General features: G+C 39.4%; 1 protein-coding gene across 1 annotated transcript in view; it reads left to right on the top strand.

Annotated features, from left to right (window-relative positions):
- Positions 1–23734, top strand: part of LOC124168746 (whirlin) — a 521564-nt gene that overhangs the window by 468053 nt on the left and 29777 nt on the right. The window contains exon 13 of the mRNA XM_046547013.1: positions 17454–17534. Coding sequence (XP_046402969.1) covers positions 17454–17534 — 81 coding nt within the window. The remainder of the gene's footprint in view (positions 1–17453; positions 17535–23734) is intronic.

Genomic DNA, 23734 nt, shown 5'->3' with positions numbered 1-23734 from the left:
AGCAATCACCTGCAGCGTGGTGAGCAAAGAATTCGGCAGCGTTCACAAGGGACTTGGAATCTTGAATGAAAATTTATTCTGAAATTAAGCGAAAGCCAACACATGCTTCCCATATTGAACTTTTTTTATCACTAATATTTATCCAACATCTTCTATCGAGAATTTAAATGAAGATTTTTCAATTTCTGTTAGAAAGAAAGGGATAGGAACTTATTATGGAAAAAGGACGAGGACAACGGAAAAAGCCAGTATTTAGAGGGTAATAATGCGGTTTGACTGGGACTCGAACCCACAACTTCCCGGTTGCTCTACTAGTTGCTGTACCACGACTTTCGGCAGGGGTTTATGGAAATGGTAAAATGGTTTATCCCTATCTTTCCTAACCTATTAATTTATTTGTATGTTTTCGCTTAATATATATATAACGTATCCATCAAAGCAAAAACCGTAACTATGACTTATTTGATGTCTATACTTCATTTACATGTTATCGTTTATCAGGTTGCAGATAAGTATTTAGTTTGGAAAGGAAAACGACGTTATTGAAACGTTTGCAGGCTTCACTGCATTGAATATTACTGTCATGAGTGAATAAGTGAAGGGAGAGAGAAGGTTTTTACGCTCAAAAAGACAAAGTGTAAGCGATGAAATCGGCCGCGCATGGTTCAATGAATATTGAGGAAAATTACTTAGAATTCAGTTTCTCCCTTCAAGAGTAGGAATGAATACAAAAGGGAATTGCGCCGAGGTGAAGGAGCATTGCAAAGCCTTCAACAGGTAACCACTTTACGCTACTTTGTCACATTGTGGTTACGTGATTTATCGACACCCAGCAAACAGGGACGATTAGCATATTTCATCCATCTTTGATTATGTGTATTCGGATAGTCCTTTCTAAGAGTATTCTAACGATTTAATTAGTTTTATCATGGAGTACTTAAGGAGCATTTTGGCAGCCTCCCTTCCGTTCATGGGCTTCCCTCTTCAATTCACAACACGACATAATTTCTTTCATTCTACAACTTCTATTTTCTCCCTCCCCCCCGCCTACAAAGCATTTTTCCCTCCAACAATGTTTCCAACATTTCCACCCCGCTCAGTACTCGCTCAAACCTAACCCCCGTATCTCACTTATAAGTTGCCTCTCCTCATCCACCATGACCAGCACTTTGTCGTTCCTCTTATTCTCCGAGCACTTTTCCAATCTCCTCCACACACGCATCTCGAATGCTTCCAGTCTTTTCTATTTCAACGCCTAGTCTAGTCCCTTCCTCAACGTCCACGCTTCTGCGATTGAAGAGCCATACGATAGCAGACTTTTTCTCATTTATGAATACCTGGTTTTGTGACGCAATTATCTTCCTGATAATTTTCACACTATGCCCATTTCCTATTTTGTATTGCTGTGGCGAGACTATTCCCGGAGTAAACTTTAAATTAAAAAAAATTATACCTGTCAGCTACTTCACGATTCTTATACTCCTTCATTTTTGACCCCATTTAGCTTACAAGCTTTCCCTTTTTGACCTTCCAAACATTAATTAGCCATTTGAATATAGCATCTCATTCCGTGATCAAAATATCGTGACCTCGATCTGTTTCCGCTCCTGGAATATTTCGTGACTTACGGAAACCTTCCTAAAGTTCTGCATTATCACCTTGATCTTTGATTCATTCTCGAGTCTCCCGGACAATTTCAAGAGCACCGATGCCTGCAAACCGTGTGCTGTTGCTCGTCTACTTTTTTGCGACGCAAAAGTCAACGGCTTTCCTTTCTCCCTTTTCCCCATCTCATGATCAACTCTTCCAATCTCTCACTTACTTACCGTTTATTTACCTTCTGTTTGAGATTTTCGGCCCTCATTGTCTAGTAAGCATTTCTTGCAGAAGTACTTCACCAACTTCTTACCTTTAGCTGTTGTCATGGGCCTTTTGATGACTACTTTCGAGGGAAATAGTCTTTTCGGTAATCCGTTCAATCTATACCACCCCTTCATTCAATTTAGACCAAGGCTACAAGTGGGGACCTCGAGAATATTACGATTTAATCACCGAGCTGCTGTTCGTAAGACTCTGCGTTGAATTTGAGACGCAAATCATAATATATGCATGCTGGAATACTGATGACTCTACATTGCAGTGGCTGATCGTAATTGTAAATGACCGTAGTCCTGTCAAACTGTTATAAACTCTAGAAATTGAGTGCATAAATAAACTAACTTTCAACGGCTCAATAAACTTCCATGCTGCTTTTTACACCATTTCTATACATAAAAATGATGCACAGAGATATTACTTTTTTGCGAATTTATTTTAAATGAAATCCGCGATTCGGATATTCATTCCAACTTTCCACGAGTATATAGCATAAAAATAACGGAAAATGCGACTCATAGCATTATACCTTATCATATCCGATAGCAGGCATTTTTATCGTTAGCGATTATTCCACCTTATCTTCATTCCTGCGTAACTCTCCGTTTAAAGCGCTCTCTCTGACGCGCGTGTCATTTGTCTCCGCTTTCATACACTCCACCATGTAAACAGTTAGCCGAGCCACGACTCGACGCATTTGTGTGGAGGCCGTGCTTGCGTGTCGATGGCTCGCATGGTTGCGCACGGGCTGGAGAGTGACTTCAACGCTTTACTCGTTTGCGATGAAAAAAAGTCACACGTGCGCACTGCGGTCGACGTTTGTTTGTGTCAGGTGCCGTTGAAACGGTTAAATAGGAAAGCAAACAAGAGTTCGCGTCTGTGGTTTTCCTAGAATGACACCATGCACGGCAAAAATGAGTGAAATCATTGATCGACGAGTTCAGTTTGTTTGATCGAGCACTGGAGGTAGAAATATAATTCGCATTACTCCACGCATCAAAATCCACAGCTGGCTTAGACCTCTCGTGGTCTCAATGGAGTGAATAGGGGGATGTTGTTTTCGGTAATTAAGGCACAAAGAACGATTATTGCTGTTGTGAAAAGTCATCACCATTTTACATTTCACTGCATATTTATTTAAATGTTTAAGTTCAAACATAACCAACCATAATTAGGGGAGCGTGGCAGCTTATAAAACTTTATGTGTTGAAAGCAGCGTATGTATGTTTATATATATATATTGTATGTTTACCACTATATCTCGATTTTAGGACCTCAATCAGCTGATCAATTATTTCCATCGTGATTATATATTTCCTACTTTTGAAGCATTTGAAGCCTTCGGTGCAATGATTACTAACATCTCGCCCCTCCCTTTATATTGGCCACGACAATAGACTGAAATCAAAAGTCAGTTATGATAAGTTAATATGCAAAAGTGAAGTTAATTTTTTGTCTCGCATTTAGTTTGAGCGTTGCCCTTGCAGGTTGAGCGTTTGCCAACACATCGAAATATTCCGAATTTGAATCCGATAAAAGCTTTCGTGCACTCGAAACGAATAATGTTAGTTGTGCAAGGAGGTGCTCTGTAGGAAAAAATGAAACGACTAGTCTCAGCCACTCTGAACGTGTAACATTTGCATTTCTGCGGCTCAGAGCAGGGCGTCCCTCTCATCCATCCAAATCAACATTCAATTTCGAGCACTGACAAACCGCATGAAAATTAATTAATTACAGCCAAACTTAGGCTCATTAAATGGAACTACTGCCAGTTCAGAGATGGGTTCGCCATTCCGAAGGCCATAAAAAAAATACGGCATTGAAAAAGGCGGAGCAAGGTACGAGGTCTCCCCTTGTGAGTGATTGAGTGAACGTAATGAAGTGTAATATTTACTTTACTTCATGGAGCGCTGTGCTTGCAGTATAGGATAGATTATATCGCAAGAGGTGAAAGATTCCAGGTGTTGCATCAGGGTACTCCCATGAAAATATAATCACAATGTGTGGTTTCCATCGCCTCCACTACCACAAAATTTTGAATCTCAAACGCATAAAACTGACTTGGGGATGATTACTGTCATCATCTATCCCAATTAGCTCTCATGTATAAGCAATTAGTAAATTAGTGCATATAAGGAATTATTTATATCTCTTAACGAAATTAAATTGGGATCCGGGGATTTGAGCGTTTGTCTTCATGTCGAAGGATCCCGGATTCAATTTAAGTTGAAGCTTTTGGACACTACGAATGCCATTGAGCTTCTGCGTGGATTAAATAATGTGACGCAGTGTATAATTACTACATTACAAGTGAAGATTGAGGGGACATGTGTTTGGATGCTAGGGGCCATGTGCTGGGAGGTGGACGTGTTTCACGGAGGATGGGGAAGATTGGAAGGAGGGAGTCAAGAGAGCACAAGCACCGCCGCCACCAACACGGAGAGATGTAGATAGAGAGAGAGAGAGCTGTGCGTACCGTTACGTAGAGGGATCGTGGGGCGATGAGAGCCGGCCACTCTGCGACGTTTCACCCTCTGATCAATCCCAACAAGGGGAAAAATCCGTCTGCTGATTCAGCCGCTCTTGGACACAGCAACGGGTGACTTCAACGCCTGACTGACCAAATTCTGCTCCTCAACACATGCAACAATGATTCCGGGCGAAGATCCCTTCGGCGCGGATTCTGACAACACTGAAGGCTTTAACGGCTGCGAAACCGCCGTCAAAGTTCACTCAAGGCACCTCAACACAAATCTCAGCGCCTCACGCGGGTCCTCTTGAATCAATCTATTGAGACGGGTGACTTCAACGCCTGCGCGCTAATTCTCTCGACGCGAATGTCTCCTCCGCGGGTGAAGACCCTTCCGAAGGCAACTGGAATGGCCCGTGGGGTCGAGCAAGGGGTCCTCCACTCTAGCCGCGTCCACCTGCAGGGCCGAGAATAAGGCGTTGTAGCCGCAGACGTCCCGTGGCGGCGCAGTGCCGCTCCCTCTCGACCGCAGCTTCCCAGCACCCATACACTGCTCTCGTAGGCCCTCCGCCGGCTGCGTGGTGATCAGCCTCGCGTCTTGCACTCACTCTGACCATGCCCTCACCTCGCTCTCACTCCCTCCCCTCCCCCAACCGCTTTCGCCCTCCCCCCCCCGCGCTGTTGCCACGTCTATCTTATCCGCCCGTGTTGGGAGGTGGAGGCGTGGGAACAGATTGGCGGCAGGTGGGAAGAAGATGATGATGATGAAGGCGATTGGCGATGGGAAAAAGTCCTTTTGGACCTTTGGAGGCGGAGAACAGCAATGGGTCGACTCAAAGAAGACAGAATATGGAATTTTCGCGGGTGTGAGCCAAAAGTGTTTTGATGCGATTCTTCCACTGGCCATTCATGTACTCGCTTGAGTACTTCTGACTTGTTCCTTTTAGCTTTCGAATTTTCATCTTTGTTCTCGAATACCCAAATAAGAGGACTTTTGGACGCAAATGCATGCATATGTGCTCGCATCAATACCCTGTACTCGAATGAACATAGGTACATGAACCCCTAATGCATAAGGATGCATGTACTCAAACTTAACCATTATTGCAGCTATGTTTTCCAAGAGAATGTCATCGACTGTAAGAATTTTTTACTATTTTTAAAATTAATTCCCGAAATTCGTATTTTTTCAATATTAATTACCAGAATAGTTTTTATTATTGCATATATCTTAGTGTTTATTGTGGTTGTTCGGGAACCAATATGTTCTAATCGCATGAGTACCTCGTCTTAGTGCATAGGTTTTATATTTCGGTGTTAGGTTAGCAAGGAAATTTCCCATATATTAAGGGCAAAGCACCAAACTAATCGAACACTGGCCTATCAAATGAAAATAAGTGATATCCAATCATGTTTAGTCGGAGATTCGCTCGATGATCTCATTGGCGTGGACGCATGAGGGTGTTAGCCTTGAACTTGGATATGCAGAGTCGAGTCCCTGTGCTCGTGAATGCGTCAGCAGCGCCGATTCGAATCGATTGTCTGTGATCTCTGGCGAAAGAGATTTCGCTTCACAACAGAGGAAATGTGCCCCCCCTCTTTAGCGGTCTTACTTTTCTTTGTTACGGCTTACTCGCTTATAACTACTGTCATCATGTAGAAATAGGTATATCTAGAAGACCATTTCCATTATTAACTATATCTCAAATTCAAAATATTTTCCTCGAATTTTATTGTGTCATTTTTTATACTTGAGAAAGAGGCAATTATTGAAAAGGGTTGACTATATATGCTCTGAAAATTTCAAGATGACACCGAAAATTATCAAGGAGTCGTATGGCAGCGAAAAAGACGGAAATGTTCAGACTTACGTCTTACGGCTTACGGATAGCCAATCAGAGGACGTATTCGGCACGACTGTTGTCAGTGCAGTGCTTTGCTTAGCCGAAAGTAGGTGGTGGTGATCCCATTGACCGCACCTTATGTCCAAGAAATGAAAACTGCGGGAAAGGCACGGCGGTTACGGCTCGTGGTGTGGGGATTTCTCCTGCGCGTGAGAAGAGCGGCACGGCCGTGAGTGCTTCGCCGCTCGCACGATCCCTCGCGAAAATTCGCCCTGAGAAAATTTGACGGTCGACTTCCGATTTCATTTCGAGGTCCCACCGCGCGCTCCATCTTCAGCCACGGATCTCATTTCACACCACAATCCACTCTCTTGGAAACAGTGCTAGGATAGCCGTTGGTACATCTGCATGCAAGCCACCTCAATAGGTGTGTGTTAAGACACCTGCTAACATTAAAAAACAAAATGTGCGCGCGATGTTTATTTATTAAAGTCCTTTATGTTTCGTGGGAAAATCGAATTCCTTTGCATATCCGTTCGGCAAAATATCTCTAAAAATTGGGGTGGGGGGAGAAAAAGGAGCTTTTCGCGTTCCCCCCTCCACTCAAAAAATTTCGGCGTTGCCAATTCAGCGGAGGCAATGGGCGTCAATTTGATCACTTTTCGTAAAATCCTTATTTCTCATCGTAGAACCTCGATCAAAAGACGCATTTAATCGCTCAACGGCAATGAGTATGATAGGTGTAATTGTTTACCTCCAAGTACTGGCATTAGTAAAGTAAAAAATGTACTACGAAAGGTCATATCGGCAGCGGTTACCTCATACTGTGACGGCGAGGACCGCGAGGACCCGGATTATAGCTGAGAGCCCGAGAAAGGGTTCGAAAAAGGTTCGCCCTTCCGTCCAGTATACCTGACCATTTCTTGGCCCTAGAAAAGTACCACTAACCATCGCGGAATCTGGAGAATTTAAATTAACGTGAAGGGTTTTGATCAATTTTGAAAAAAAGGATCATTGGCGAGAAACTTTGGAATTCGCATCCCCGTATGCATTTTTTCTCGCACTTTTCAACAGTATTTTTCTTATCTCCGACTATGAATCATGAAAGAAGAAATTTTGGAATGAAAAATAGTTTGCACATTGCGTGGAAATGATGAGTACAATCCTTAAATGAGTGAGAGCAAATAAATGAGTGAAATCCAAGAAAAAACAGAGCTCAACATCAATACTTTGCGTACGGAATTTTTCTGTTACATTTCTACAGAAAAATGGTAGATGGCGACGAACTTCAACTCCTGCAAACAGTAATGGATAAGCCATCGCAGCTCACAGGAGACGTAGAGTTTCCCGACTAGATCGTCCTTTAGAGGATAAGATTAGAACTCAAGGCTGCGGTACGTCTTCGTGAGATTACGATTCAAGAAGAGTCACGAACAGAAGGTCCACGAAATACATCGTATGGGTCATTCATGCTGACGCAATTATTCCCCACAGGAGAACTGTCGGATTTTTCAGCTGTGATATCCGGAAATCTCAAATGAATTATAGTGGGGAGAAATTGATAGGAACATGCTTAGTCTTCATCAGGGTTAATGCGACACCGTAATACTTACTCATCAATTTGATGATAGATGGGATAGATATTAATAATGGAGGAGATTTTCCCTTTGATACGGGAACAAGTCGGAGATACTTTTCGGAGGGTTGAAACTCTGCTAATACAAAAGCAATTCCGGAGAAATAAAAGCAATGGAAACATGAAGAAAGTGAACTGGCAACATAATTAGAGATACGTGAAAATCGCACTTTCATTTTTATTTTTTCGCACTTTCAGTAACAGTTTATCGCATTTTGTAGCGTCTGTTTTTTTATTTTCATAATGAGGCAGATGACGATAAAATGTAGTGAAACACAGTTATATGACAAAATAAAGAATATTTAAAATAATTATATTGTAGAAAGTTAATGAATTAAGGAATAAGACATATAGTGGCGGAGGTTTAGCTTGCCCGCGCCCACTTGTAGTTCGCGGCCACGTAGAGTCCCAGCCAACTAGCAGCTGGCCAGTCGCTCACATGCTTTAAGCGGTGAGTGTCGGTGGAGCATTTAAACTGCGCTTGGCACAAAATGTACGAATTTTGCCGTCGAAAAGGCAAATTTGCGTAAGAATATCATAAAAGTCCAGTCATCGCATCTATGTCGCATTTATTTGCGCACATCGCATCTATATCGTATTTGCAATTTTCACGGATCTCTAAACATAATTAAAAGGCTCTCGCACTCACTGCCTCTCTATCTGTCTGTCCTTTGATTGTCCTCGATAAACCTCGAATGATTATATTCCTCGGAAGAACGAATCTCGTATTAATGAAGGCGGACGGAAGAGTGAAAATTAAATACAGCCGATTGAAACATGTGCGATTGACGACGGTCGTAAATTTTAGCAATATTTTGCTGTTGAACTTCACTTTCAGTTTATGACTATTTTAAATGAGTAGATTAAATCTAAAAGCCTTCAAATCTCATTTGGAGAATGAAATAATTTCCAATTAAAGAAGTCAAATGAGGAGAACAGCGCTACTGGGTGAGCTAATGATGTTGAAAATGAATTATTCCCTGCTTTATTATTGGAGGAAAAGTAGTAAGAAGTATCGAAAAAAAAACTAAAGATAATTGAGTCGCATTATAAATGTAGAATAGATTTTGAGAAATGTGCTGTATTTGTGGGTAATGGCTGTTGAAATCAAATGAGGAAAAAGATGTGAGAATTTGTTTTGGTGTTATTGAAAATTTATTAGAAGAATGATTATCGAAATGGAAACAGCATTAAATGGGAAACCAATTAAGAAATGAATGCCATGGAAATGAGCACGCATGGCCACGGACGAAAGAATCTTGGGCATGTGACACGAAGCTGCATCGGGGATTTCTTGCTCTTATGTGTTTCTTTGTTCTGTCGCATTTGTCTTAGGATTTGTGCATCTGCGGTCCTTGACACAAAACTGATTCTTAGGATTCTACTATCAATGTCCACATTATATATTTTTATCCTTAAACGTGGTAATAATGCTAAAAAGAAGATAATTTTTTGGGAGAAGGACAATGGGGTTGTACAAAATAGTTCATCATCATCATCACTGGTCAACCATCCTAAGATTGCTTCTCACTCTTACGTATCAAAAGTAGTGGGTGGTGGTGACTCCTCGGGATAATGAATGTGTTGCCTTCCAAATCGCATTACTGTTACTGCAGCTGTATTTCCACGCCCACAGTGAAATGAGTGTCACTCTTCAGACCACTGTTGTCTTCGACTTCATCCGCATGAAGAACTGTTGCTGCCCGGGTGATGGTGATTGTTGGCAGCTTCCCGTCGCCAAGTCACTGAATCTTCACTGGTCCCTGATGAGAATGATAAATTTGAATGGCCTACTTCGCTTGAGGATAGACCAATATTGAACGGTTTATATAGACTCAGCACGCGAACAAAAAGAAACGAGTAAATTCACTCATATGATTGCAGCCAACATATACATCTACCCACCATATGCAGCCTTATTTATGGACTCACTCGGTGGCTGGTGATGGAAGAATCAATTTCAATTAAAACCAAATTTTGACAGTACAAGATCGAGGAAATTGAGATCTTTGAGTTTTGATCCAAACTCGATTCCTCAACTTCGATTAATACTATTTCGTTCGATCTCAGCTCAGCTATCGCCGCGCGCTGAACGCAAGCGAAGACCACGGAAAGGAGGTGCAAGTTGACGACTTCTTACTGGTCAAGTCATGTCTAGCGTTAAATGCAGGGATAATATATTAAATGCACAATTATATATATATATATTGTTTTGACTTGTTTTCGGGCGGCGCGGCGTTGCACAGTGGGATGAAGTATAAAAAACTGGCAATAACCTCAAAAGCGATTATTTTTTGAGCTAGAAAGTTGAAACATCGCCAAAGTATCCTCAAATAAATTTTTCATAACTTTCCCGGTTTATTCTTTCCTCTACCCTCACGTTGGCAGCATTAATGAGGTCAAAGTTGAACATACTTAGCGAAAAACTACCACTCTCCATTTGTTCTGAAAATTGCCAATATTATCCTCTTGCAGTGCTTTCATGATTTGCTTAATTGACAAAGCTGTTTTACTATGTTAATAGACACTTCTTTCTCTTTCATTCGGAGGTTTTTCAAAGATTTTATTCTTTTATTAAACAGAGATATATAAAAAATCAGAGGAACATGTTTTTACCTAATTTTTTTACATACACGTAGAATAAAAGTATCTATTATGTGGAATTTTCAATGATATTATATACCGACTTACTTGTAATTTGTTAACGTAAGATTATGCTTATTTTATTTTTTTTTTCTAAAAATCCTTTTCGATTTTTTATTGAAAAATTCTTGAAATTCTTCGTGAAATTTCGGATAAACCTAGTAAATAGTATTTTTTAAATAAATAATAAAAAAATTTGTGAAAACTGTATTTTTTCAGAAAATAACCGTCGATTTTTTTTCAATTAATCGATATTTTTGTTCGAATTTCGATTTTTGGTGAAAAATCGAGCTTTTGTTTCTTTTAAAAATCGATTGCTCGAAAATTCGATTTCGATCACCATTTTTCCATTACTACTTACAGCTGAGAGTGTCACCCACCCTGTGCTTGGGATAATTATGAGCATCAAGTTTTGAGGATATTGTTTATTTTTTAGTGCGTATCAAAATATCTCTATTAGGTTAGGGTTTGTGGCATACTTTTTACTTTATATTGCATTTTATCGGCGTCTCCGAATCAGAAAAAGATTAGTAAATTGTGTCCAGGTTCAAATATACAGTATTCTTTTAGTATAGGTTATCCCAAAGGAAATTGGAAGGAAGATTGAAAATAAATATTCTGCAATATAAGTAAGGATTGGCTGTAAGCTTAGCTTAAAAATTACGTGCATAAATCGGTGAGTATTGTTGCTAGTGATGGGGATAAGAAGATGAATGCAGTCGAGGTGTCGGGCGAGCTTTGGGAAGATAAACGAATGAATGGAAGGAGGGAGGAAAGAGAGGTATTTTATGAATGGTGTTCGGGAGATTCTCCCCCACATATGGAGAGGAAGGAAGTTCACTCTTCGGAGAAAAACGATCGAAAAAAATCGCACCAGAGAATTAAATGAGAATATCGGTGGATTTTGTTTGTTTGGGGTCGTTCGTTTTCCTCCAAAGCCTAAAAAGCCCTCACTCCCCTTTACAAAATAGCCAATATTTCTCACCCTCGCATCACAATCAGCTATAAAGCGCCTCACGGTAATAAATTACGGAAATTACTGATATCCTGCAAACATTTTTTGCACTTAGAAGTCAAGCGGGCATTCATTTTTTTTTTTTAATCCGTTGGAAAAATATATTCTATTGTTACTATCACAAAGTACTGTATTTAAATTACTTATTGAGCGGCCATGACAATTTTCATTTGTTTTACTGATATTTTTTGTTGATATTGGTATTTGGAGGAGGAGACCGATAGCTTGGGACATTTGCGCCGTACCGGAAGGATAGGGAAGAAAGGGTGGAGAGAAACCCGGCGTCGACATAAGCCTGCTCTCAACAAAATGCACCAAGGCTTAACGTCCATTCCGACGGACAGAGTATTGCGCCTGAAGCGTCCTCCATTAAATACTCAAGTAAGGATCGGGTAGTCCCGGGTAATAATTCTATGCTACTGCCCTGATTAAAACGAAGGCCTACGTGGCGGTAAGCCAACTATTTAGCCGTCACAACAACCCCAACCACAAATATTTCATATGAAAGTTTCATGAGCTTAATTTTTTAACTTTAAATCGATTACAACGGCGCAGGCATTCATAATTTACTACAGTCGATAGCAATAAGTATCATAGCGATTGAGTAAGCTTTTATTTAAGTGAGTGGGTCGCGGTGGAGTGTATGATGTGGAATTGCATTTACCTGACCTACAATTCTTCCGCCACGCTCCTCACTTGTTTCCGCCGACGACAGTCTTTTGTTCTGCACAACTGGAGCGAAGATTTGAGGCGTATTTTTTAGCGCAAGGGCCCTCGGAGTAGGAGGGAGCAGATTTGGTGAGAATCCACGCTAGAGATGGGTGACATTCCGCCGTAATCGATTAATCGTATCAAATGATCATCGGTTCCCAAGCATCAATTCAGTGTAAAAATCGGGAAGGCGTAATCGATTATTTTGAAAATCGGTCGAATCATATTATTTTTCAGTAGGCATCGAATCATATGATTTTAAGTAGGCATCGAATCATGTGATTCTACCAATTATGTGCAGGCAATGAATCATATGATTTTTTAGTAGGCATCGAATCATATGATTCTGCCGATTATGTGCAGGCAACAAATCATACGATTATACCGATTCTATGTTGGGTAATCGCGGGGATATCATACGATTTCTCGATGTGAATTTTCCCTATCACTAGCAATTCAAATACACTACGATATAATTGCTACATAAAAATTTAGCCACTGGTACTTGATTATCACGCCATTAGAGATATATTAAAACAACAACTAGTCCGCCGATTTTTTCAAGTGAAGATCGAGCTTGAATAATCGATTCAACGATTAAATCGACACCCCATAATCAATTACATCATCGAAACAATCGGAACACAATAATCGATTATCATCGAAAATCGATTATTTTCACCCATCACTAATCCTCGTCATTCCGCTCTGCCAGTGGAGTGCCCCGAGTTGAAAGTTGAAGAGAATGTTCTTCGTATTGGACTCGCAAAGCGGTCCGTTCTTGTTGGAGCATTATGGGTAAAAGGGGGAAGACTAGCTCCAGGATATATTATCAATAAATCGTGCGTATGGAGTACTCTGAGCGTGAGATTCCAGTGCTATGGCGACATTCACAGAATAAAATTAGCGCGGATATTACGACCTGATGGAGTTAAATTAACGTTGGGTTTTGTAGAATTAACGGGGAAATTATCGCGGAAATATAGAACGCATAGTGTTGCATTTCGTGCGCTTTGCAAGTGTTTTTTGCTAGATGTACTTAACGGTGAGTCGTGCGTGGAAAAACCCATCCGAATACAAAATGACGTGGATAAAATATGGTATTGGAAAGTAAAAAGCGGAAAATAAATCAACGTGGCTAAGGAACTGCACAACTAAATGTCAATGCCTTATGCACAAATATGACATCATAGGATTATCATGATCATCGTTAGAATGGTTGTCGCTCCGGCGCATTTTAATGAGTTTTCAAAAATCGGCTATCAGGCGACCATGTCCACCTTCCTTGAGGAAATACACGGCGTAAGTGAGCCAACTAATCAAATAAACCATACACTTGATGCCTTGATGCATTTTAAACAACTGTCAACTAAAATGTGACTCATCGATCCTTACTTTAGTCGACCGAAACGTAATGTCAGACCAGACAATCAAAGGGTAATCGGTTATTGGTGATTATTTGGGACACTTTCTCACATGTCTAATGCACTTGCTAATACCCCTATCCTCTGTCCGAATGATCGCACCAAAAACTTTTTTGTCGTGCCAACCGAGGGCATTCAGGCATCAATAGTAGTCCTAGGCTGCAAGCAATTTTTTGTCGTTTACTGTGGCGAATGGAATCCAGACAGTGGAGGATCCCTTCTCTTCAACCCTGTGGAGACGCCTCCCAATACCATCCAATCACACGAAGAGATAGAGCGATCATCTCAAGTCTACACAATGGCCGTGGTGGTATGTAAAAAAAATAACACGGGAAGTGATCCAATGATAAGGGAAATAATAATAATCAGAATTAATTATGATTCAGCAGAATATTGCTAATATTATTGCATGAAAATACATATCCTAGCAACCAGAGCTGCAGCACAGAAAAGACAGGGACTTAAGAAATTCAGTCATAAAATTAGTAGCCATTTATTAGTGGCTGGCAGGCGTTTCGTTTGCCTAACTCCTTAGTACGTCTCTTTTGGCAATCGAAGCCTCATTTTGTACCTTGTATCCGTGAGCATGACTGCGCCCAAAGTTGCTTTTTCCATGCCATGTACTCAATTCAACCGATTTGGGAGGAGTAAAATAGAGTGGTCGGGGGTTTATTACCTTTCGATTGCCTTATAAAATGCAACGAGTTGAGAATGACTGACTGATTCACTCACAGGCCAACGTCCTGCTCACACCACTGAACAAACAGCCACATTAATATCACGCTGTATTGCTAGTGTTCGTAATACGTAAGGGTGCACTAAAAAGTATTTTACGAGAAACAGTGCTTTTGCGCTGGTGTGTGAGTGAATCAGTCAGTCATTCTCAACTCGTTGCATTTTATAAGAGAATTGAAAGGTAATAAACCACCAACCATTCTTTTTGCTCCTTCTGAATCGGTCGAAATAAATTACACTGCATGAAAACCCAAATATACCACTTTCAATTTTCATCGCCCGTTTAATTTCAAATGCGAATTACGTACCCATTACATTACCAAAGGATGTTGCAATAGCTCTATTTTTAAGTTTTTAATTTTTTCAAAAACAAATTTCATCATCCTTGCTTACGTTTTCGTCTTCTATTTTACGTAGTATTTCTCTCCAAGTCGAAATTAGCGAAGTGGGTCGCAGAAACGTTTCTTTTTCCTTGGATGGAGATCAGAGGAGATCAGTGGATGGATTTCCTGGAGATTATCGCTCTAAAGCGATGCCTTTCGTGAAATTTACGACTCATGCAGTGAGTAACCTTGAACCAAAAAAGTAGTCATTTGGAGAAGTCAATGCCTCGCAGCTGATTATGGCTAACGGGACTTCCGCTTCTGGAGACAATAAAATTGTCCACGCATCCGTTGCTTCATGAGGTTTCGGTTTGACAAACAGTTGCTCCCATTTTTCGGCGTCGTAAAGCAACGAGGCCTACAGCCATATGTCACATTTGCTCACATCATGTTCCGGCAACACCAAAAGAGTTATGAGAATTATTAGTCCGGGACAAGTTTCACGAAAACGAGGTCCCGTGATGACAGAAAAACAATGGCTGTAAACCTCTTTCTTCGTACCAACGTGTAAAATGCGAATATCGACCGTGATGAGCTGGCGTCAGTAAACAATATTGCGGGAAAAATGGCTGCCTATGTATTTAAAATCCTCATTTGCGAATGCATCTATGACTGAAGACTTCATTTGCACTCTGGAGTACCCATGGACCAAACAGCCTTACAAATTGCAAAATTTGGTAAAAAAGAATGGTACCTACACACACGAAAGAAAAGTCAATTTACATGGCAAGGAGTAATACAAAATTAAAATTTTACACATTTAATTCCGTGTTCTTAACGTAGAAAATAATTTTACCATAACGACTTTTGAAGGAATGAGACTTGACTTGGAAGAGTAGCGAATACCAAAACTTGGAATCCATGGTTAGGAAAGAGTTGGAGAACAAAAGGGCTTCATTCATTTTATTCGGCATAAAAAAATGTATGCCCAACGAAAGGTATTTAAGTTCAGACAGTGGAATAAAGATATTGAGAAAACAAAATCTATATTGTCGAAATGGCAGCATGGAGTCCAAGTTGACCGTCTCAGTTAATGGCACTGTGAATTTCGTCGTTTTCGGTGTCGTTACGCATCAAATTGTTTTAAGGGTAATGGAATCAAAAATTGAGACTTGATAGTAGAAATATCAGGAAAACACTATTTTCTTACAATTGTTTTAGATGCTTGGGGCACAAGAAATGGAAATAAAATCAAGAAACTGTTAGTTCTCTTTGCACGTGGTATTCCTGAATCAAAAGCGTCGTATAATGAGCTTGAACACGTAAAGAGGCACCCATTCATTGCGTGAGGCGTTTAGGGGGAGGGGGGCGGGGCAGGGGGTCAAGCTGATCCTCACCCAATTCCACGTGGGGGGACATGGCAATAATCGCGTATTTTTTTCTGCGAGAAACAATGTAAAATTGTGATATTTTTTTAATTTTAAATACTCTTCTTAATTAATCTTAAATAAAAATTATCTAACAAATTCTTTTTTTTATAAATCCAACGCAATAAAGCATAGATCAACGTAGTTACACTGAAAATACGCATTTTGAACAATCTCACGTGAGATTAGAGAGAAGGGTCGAGCCAAATCTCACGATATCTTACTTAGTGGGATGGGTGGGGGGGTCCAAAAATCGACAAAATCACCTACTATCGCCGCAAAAAAGGAAGGTGAAACGCATTTGTATAAAATCCTGCCGAAGATCCAATATATCGTGTATTGTTTTACTCATCGTTTATTCAACTATAACAGTGAATCATTAAACATTGTTTAAACGTATACGTTTAGCTTCTATTGTCGAAAGAGTGAAAAACACGCGACAAACAATGAGAACAGCGAAACGCTCGTCTCCTTCATCTCGTGATGAGCAAGATGTTTGATTGGTGCATTTTATTGTATTTTTTATTGGAGAGAACATCTTCGCATTACAAATAGCCTCTCAAAATTAAATTTTACCCATTTTTTTATTTTTTAAATGGCCGAAAGGTATATTTTAATTTTCGAGTTATAGAATATAACATGAATATCGAAGTTACGTATACTATATAAAAAAATATTTCGAAACTTTTCATGCAAGGGACGGTTAATACAGTTCCTTTTACTTAAAATAAACCACAAAGACGAAAATCGTCGTTTGGTTGTGATGACGAAGGAATGCTTGGTAAAATATACTTCTGATGTAGTTTTAGAGGTCATCAACTGCGCTGTGTCGTACAAGGTGCTGCAGTTGAACAGTGTGTAAATATCTCACTCCACTGGTTTAACGTCTGGTTAGCGCTAACCATACAGCCTTAAACTTTACCTGGCGGTGGCTGTTTTGTTGGTTTGAAATCTGTTCTTATTCAGAGGCTAACCAGAGCTTTCAACCGCCGCCAGGTAAAGTTGAAGGCTGTATCACATCGTTGTTAGTGCTCACTAGACATTATGAAATCGGTCCTTTGCCTCATCTGAGAGTGCGCTCCGAAATGTGGGTGTCCAATCCCCTCAACTCAGCTTTCGTTTGGATGCATTCGCCTGGGCCTATTCATCGCAATCCAACAACAACTACCCTCCTGCATATCCTCTTAGTTACTGATTTATTTTCCCCAGTGCATGTTGCACAAACTCCGCGTCCAAATTCGAAAAAAATCGACATTTTCCAAAATTTAACGGTTATTTTTTAAATCGTCAATCCAACAATGTGCATCAACAATTGATCAGTCTTTCTTTCTCCCTCTCCTGTTGCAACAGTGCGGTTACCTGGATGGCATCCGCTCGCACCTGGGTGACTGGACGCAGCGGGTCAAGTCGTGGTACTGGGGAAGGCCTCCCGTGAGTATAATTTCTCTCTATCCATTATTATTTATAGATATCTTCGGCATGCCCTCTACGAACGCAATTGATATGGCCCGTGATGCAGGATGGCTTCATGCGATAAGGCAAAGCCACAGAGTATTTACAGTCGTGTCGTCGTCCGATGTAAGTTTCGTGCTGCTTTTCCAGTGCGCCTCTGGTGATGACCGAGTAAAACTACAGAGCAGAATGTGTATCGCGCATTAATTTGAGCTATTTCAACTCAAAAACTTTGAGCTTTTGAACCAAATTCAGATTTTAGATGGCTATTTTTTTATGCCACAAGATAGTTAAGAACACGATTATTTTCGGCAGCAACACGAGGATGAATAAGTGCCTGAGACTACACAATTCCAAAGAGTGTGAACATCTTTCTAAAGTATCTGCTTAAGAATAGTGGTTTTTGCTTGTCCTAATCAAATTATGATTCCTCTATCGTATTATCAGTGAATTAACAGATGAAATCAAAGCATAGTATTGGAATTTTACTCGCTCGCAACTTGCAGCGATGCAAAACTTCTAACTTGTCGAGACTGAATAGACTGTGGAAAAATTATAATTCAACAATGTCCCACGCTTCCTTCGCTGCCTGGACGTGGACATTCATCTGCCCATGCGCGCGTGCGTGCAAGTTGCATTGAAAGAGTCGAGGGTCCTGTGTTGGTCCATTCTATTTGGGAAAGAAGTAAAAGTGCCTGCTGCAGCAAGATCGGAGCTGTATGAAGGCTGGGAAATCCTTACGACGTCATTTTTTGCCAGGTAGCCACGCAGCCTGGATGCTGTGTCAAAGCGGCTTGCCCGCACCCATTTTCTGAAGGGAGTGTCTGTTGCTCACAGCCAGGTAGCGCACGAAGCGTGGATGACTCGCCTCGAAAAGTGTGTTGATGCTTAATGAAAATACTTTGGAGTCCATAAGAGTTTTTTTTAGCGATCTCTCTTAAAGATATCTCAACATGATCTTATCTTTTTATTCCTTATCTTGACCTCTTTTAATTCATGTTAAAATAAACGATTTTAATTTTTCCTGGTGAATATTTCTGACGAATATTTCTCGGGTTTGCATCCAGGTTAAAGCTTTTATACAAGCCGACGTTTCGGAAGACTTCGGACTTGTCTTCCATCCTCAGGATGTTAAAATAGTTCTTGGAGTGTATGTCGGTGTATGTTATGCAAAAATGTTTTAGCCAACGTTTCTGTTTATTTTAAACTATCATCAGAGCTTTGCACATATTTATTGAATAAATAAATTATATTAATAATATCAATAAATATATGTTTTAAACTATCAAAAAGAAAAAAAATTAAAAAGAAAAAAAATATTTTGAAAAAAAAAAATTTCCAAAGAAACGGTTTACATATCAAAAACAAATAACAGTAGTAATAAAAACAGACAATCATAACCTCAGTATAATTTAAGTTTACTTAATTAATCAAAATTAATGGTAACTAGGTGTGGTGATAGCTTAGTAACATAATATCAATAAATATGTACAAAGAAAAGTATGTCAAAAATGTTTGTGCATTCTGTTCTTATATAAATATTCTGTTTAAATTATATTATTGTAAAAAAGCGCTATCCTAACATTTATCTATGTAAAAATATTGTATATCTTTGTATTTTATATTGTTTTTGTGTTTTCTTTCATAGCCCTGGTGATAGTTTAAAATAAACATAAACGTTGGCTTGAACTTTTTTGCATAACATACATTGACCTTCACTCCGAGAACTATTTTAACATGATCTTATCCTCATTGCTCAAAATACACACCCAGAGATATTACGATCATCACTCAAATTGAAGAAGAACGTGCTTTTGTGGTGATTGGTTAGCAGAATTGGGCGGTGAAGGAAGTGACTCGCCAGAATGATTGAAATAGGCCGGGCCTGCAGCAGAGGAAACGCGAGTGAAGTGCTTGACTGGTCCCGTGATAACCAAGCCAAGGAAACTTTTCCTCTTTCTATCTTTGTGATCGGCACGCCGAGGGCTGTTACTTACCGCAGAGGGCGGCAAACACACTCTCCACTGGACAGGCATTAATTAAAAAATGGAGCTAGCCCAGAGAAAATGGGGACTTTATTATTTCATCCCATAATTTGTCCCCCGCCTAGTACGGTGCTGCCCAATTATTTCTAATCGGCGGCGCTGCGCGGAACTAACGATTAGGAGGGACGAGAAAATATTGCAAGAATTCTTACAAATTAATTTGGCCACATTGAAACTGCTAGAGAACAAAACGGAAATAATTTTTAATCTAATGCTTGGGCGCAAATAATTTAGATTCTGTGGCGATTTCTAAAATAAATACTTTGATTTCCTGGTAACAAAATTGAGCAGTGGATGACATGAAATCCGAACCGAAGTTAACCCACGTATGAGATCTGACAAAGATATAAAGTTGAGGTGTCCGCACTTTTCTTAAACTAATTTTTTTCTTCGTCACCATCTTCATCACTGGTCAACAATCCGAAAGATTGGTTTTACGCAACTCTCCACTCGGTTCTTCTGTCAGCCAATCTTTCCACACCTTCATAAGTCTTCTGTTATCGTCTATCCTTCTTTAACTGCTCCGTGTACTTCATTAATTTTTATCCCTTTCCATTTAAACCATCTACTGGTGCCTCGGCAATTGACCATCATCTCTCAAGATTATGGCCTATATTTGTTGAAACCATTTTCATATTGTTGAAGCCCAAAGTTATTTATTTTCCACCAAAGAAATGCACATCTGCTGATATTTTTCGTTTGGAGTGAGCGTAATATTTTCAGAAGACCATGGAATAATTCGCGCGAATCATTTTTTATGGCACGGCTGTTTCATTAACGTTTAATTCTATGGATTGGATTTAACATTTTCTCTGCGGTTTACGAAGCAAATGGATAAACAATATGAGGAATTAACTGAAGGTGTGCAAGCACTGAAGCATAGAATCAGCATATTATGCTCCAACGATATGCTCCAAATAGTTATGATATTCCCGGCAAATGGCAGGATTTTAAATGATTCTGAATAACCTATGAAATAATCTGACTTGGTAAAAGAACGAACGAGCAAAAAGAGAATACGGAACAATGAATACTGACGGCACTGAAATCTGAATTAAAGTTTTAAAAGGAAGGATCTCCATGCACTGTATTGTACCGAAGCTGGATCACGCGTCGTTGGTCATTCACTCCTACCTTTGCAGAGGCATCGTGTCACTATGAAGTTTCGAAATTATTAATAATGTTAAAAAGAGTAGTTATTAATTTGAGCTAGAGGAATTCATGCCAGAATCATTACGTTTTTGAGGTGAATTAGCATGAATTTTAATGGGAATTTCTTTAGGATTGTTGAGGTAAAAAAAACGCCACGTGTTTTTTTTTTTAATTAACGTTGATGCATATGGCAACAAAGGCAAAGTTTCTTCTTAGCTCGCAGCAGGAAAGTACGTAGTCGTAGTTTCTGAAGGATAGGTGATTGCATCACCATCATCGAAGCAAAATCGGAATAGGCAGGTATAATGTAGTCGATGTAAGAATATACTCACCGCGGTCGGTAATGTAGCCACTCATAGAAATTTCATCTCAATTTCAAAACGTTTCTCTTCACTTCACTCGGCCTGCGTTGTTCTGTCCGGTCAATTCTCTTTTTCGCTTCCGATTTTTCGATCAGTTCGCGATTAGATGTGCGGCTAAAATTTTCATGGCAGCTCAGAAGGGGACGGCAATGCAATTTCTTTAAGCCTTAATCATGTTTGGATCAGTATATTTGCGTAATATTCACAAGTAAAAATTAAATATGGAGATAATTTCCAAAAAAATTGTCACCAAAATCCACTGACAGAGTTTCAATTGCCTAAAATATCAACATTTCCAGAAGAAAACTGAATGACTGATTTAGCGCACTTGAACAAAAAACATTATGAATTTTGAAAACAATAAGTATTATCAAGAAATAATTCAGCTATTTCAAATTAATTGATTTGAAGTGAAAAAAGTTTAAAAATTAACTAATGAATTCAATTTTAAAGGTTGTTTAGAATTATTCCTTTGTCATTTCTACATTTTATTTGCATCAAAGCACAAAAAATGAAATAAGTCGAACGCGGTAAAAAGGATAGAGAAATATCCATAATTACTTAAAATAGATTACGAAATTGCCTACGCGCAACTAAAAAGAATACAATGATTACAGCTTAAAAAACTTATATAAAACAAAGTTTATCTCATGAAGGAAATAGGAGACATTAATTTTACTTTGAGTCTGGCACGAGCTCTGAATGAATTGTTTCACATGCAGAGAAAATTTGGGCGTATTTTCCACTATAGCACTCAATTTACTAGCAACTCTACTTCCATACATCATCTCAATAAATATAGCACTTCGACTCATTGAAATTCCTAATAACATAAATAAATAGATCATTATTCATGACAGCTACATGTGATAGCTCTGTAAATAATTTGAGAATGTATGATTCATTGCTCAGCCTAAAGTTTCTCTGCTTCATTTTGAACCGCATTGGATGCAAAACGAAACCTGAGCTTATTTTGCTCCATTAGTGAGGTAGCGTAGTGCGGCAGCCTTGTGGGATAAGCGATTTACTGCTGATCGGAGGATACCGAGTTCAAAACCGGGCACTCCATTTGAAAAAAGTCTTTGAAGTGAACGAAGTTCCAAGAAATGGAAACCCTTAATGTGTGACATTTAAACGCCTACTTGTGAGGTTCGCTCTATCCTCACCTATGCAAACCAATTTTAGAGTTGAATCGCTGAGTGAGGAACCAAAATCAGTGGAAACCCTTTGGCATCGCGATACTCAGTGATTGTTTTATCATCTTCATGGCGCACGTCTGAAATGGGCATTTCATTGCATTGAATCTTCTCGCGAAGAATACTCCTGTGAAGCGAGCAGCCTATTATCATAAATATCGCTATTTTACGAAACCCATTGCGATTCCCGTTTGGTTCACTTCATAAAATGCCCGTCCTATTTAAAAAAACAACTCTAATCCGTCCAAATACCACCTCTTCAAAGGCCATAGCTCCCCAAACAGCGAACAAGATAGCTTCATTTCATAGACATTGAGGACAATATAAAACTTCATATACATGCATAAAAGTGTAATTGTGACTTTTGTGTCGCATTTTCGTAAATAAGTTAACATTGGAAAATCATTTCCTGTGCCACATGTGTAACTTCATGCATTTGAGTGGAAAATATCGAATTTAATTATTACAAATTAGTAATTTCCGGGGAATTGGTGAAACTTTTTTCACAAAATCATTTCTTACCACTTTTAATAATTCGTAAGCATAGTTGTGTTCCCACTTTTGCCATGGTGAGAGTTTATAGTTGCAGCCAAAAAATAAGAAAGAGATCGTGCAGTCTGAATATTGGCCAGCTCATTGGCTGCTATGCTGGAAGTCATCCAGTTTGGCAGCAAACCCTGTCCACATCTGTTGCAGCAGATTAATATGTGCTTCATGGCCCATTACGCGTTTTGATAGTTCAAATTGAATCGGTGGCAATGGATAAATAAGTGATTTAAATGGCACAAGGAATTCGACATTCGATGGCCTGCATTTTATCGTGCAACTTTTAAGAATTGTTCTGTGAATACTTTGAAACAGAACTCATCACATCTCACATTTAAACCTCATTTTATCGATAGTTCTCCACTTAATTGGGTGAAAATGTTGCATAAAATATGCATTGGATAATCGTTAGACTCCTGCACGGCTGATTAGTTTCGTTGTTGCTGACAAAAAAATTGATCCGTTGAAATTTGTTTCTTTTTTTACAATGCTTCATGCGTAATGGTGCATTCAAAATAGAACTTACTACCTGTGCCAGTACGAGTATTTCAATTGGAAATTAAAACAAGAACACACCTCAGTATTTTTCACTGTTTTGTTATAAATCCTACGACCGGTTGTTGTTGTTATCTGGTCTTTCATTTGAAGGAATCTCATTCAGCCGCGGCAGGTATTTCATTTATTGTGAAATAACCTAAAGCGGACGAAGAATATATATCTTATATATATAAAAGAAAGTCGAAAATCGTGTTAGTTAGAACACTTATAACTCGAGAACGGCTGCACCGATTTTAGTGAAATTAGGCTCTTTGGATTCGTATCAGTCCCGGATAACACATAGGACATTAAAAAATAGGAAAAGTTCACAAAAAATTCAA

The sequence above is a fragment of the Ischnura elegans genome, chromosome 12 (assembly GCF_921293095.1).
Source record: "Ischnura elegans chromosome 12, ioIscEleg1.1, whole genome shotgun sequence".
In the NCBI taxonomy this organism is placed as follows: domain Eukaryota; kingdom Metazoa; phylum Arthropoda; class Insecta; order Odonata; family Coenagrionidae; genus Ischnura; species Ischnura elegans.
The sequence above is the reverse complement of the archived record's forward strand: the minus strand, read 5'-3'. Positions and strand labels throughout refer to the sequence as shown.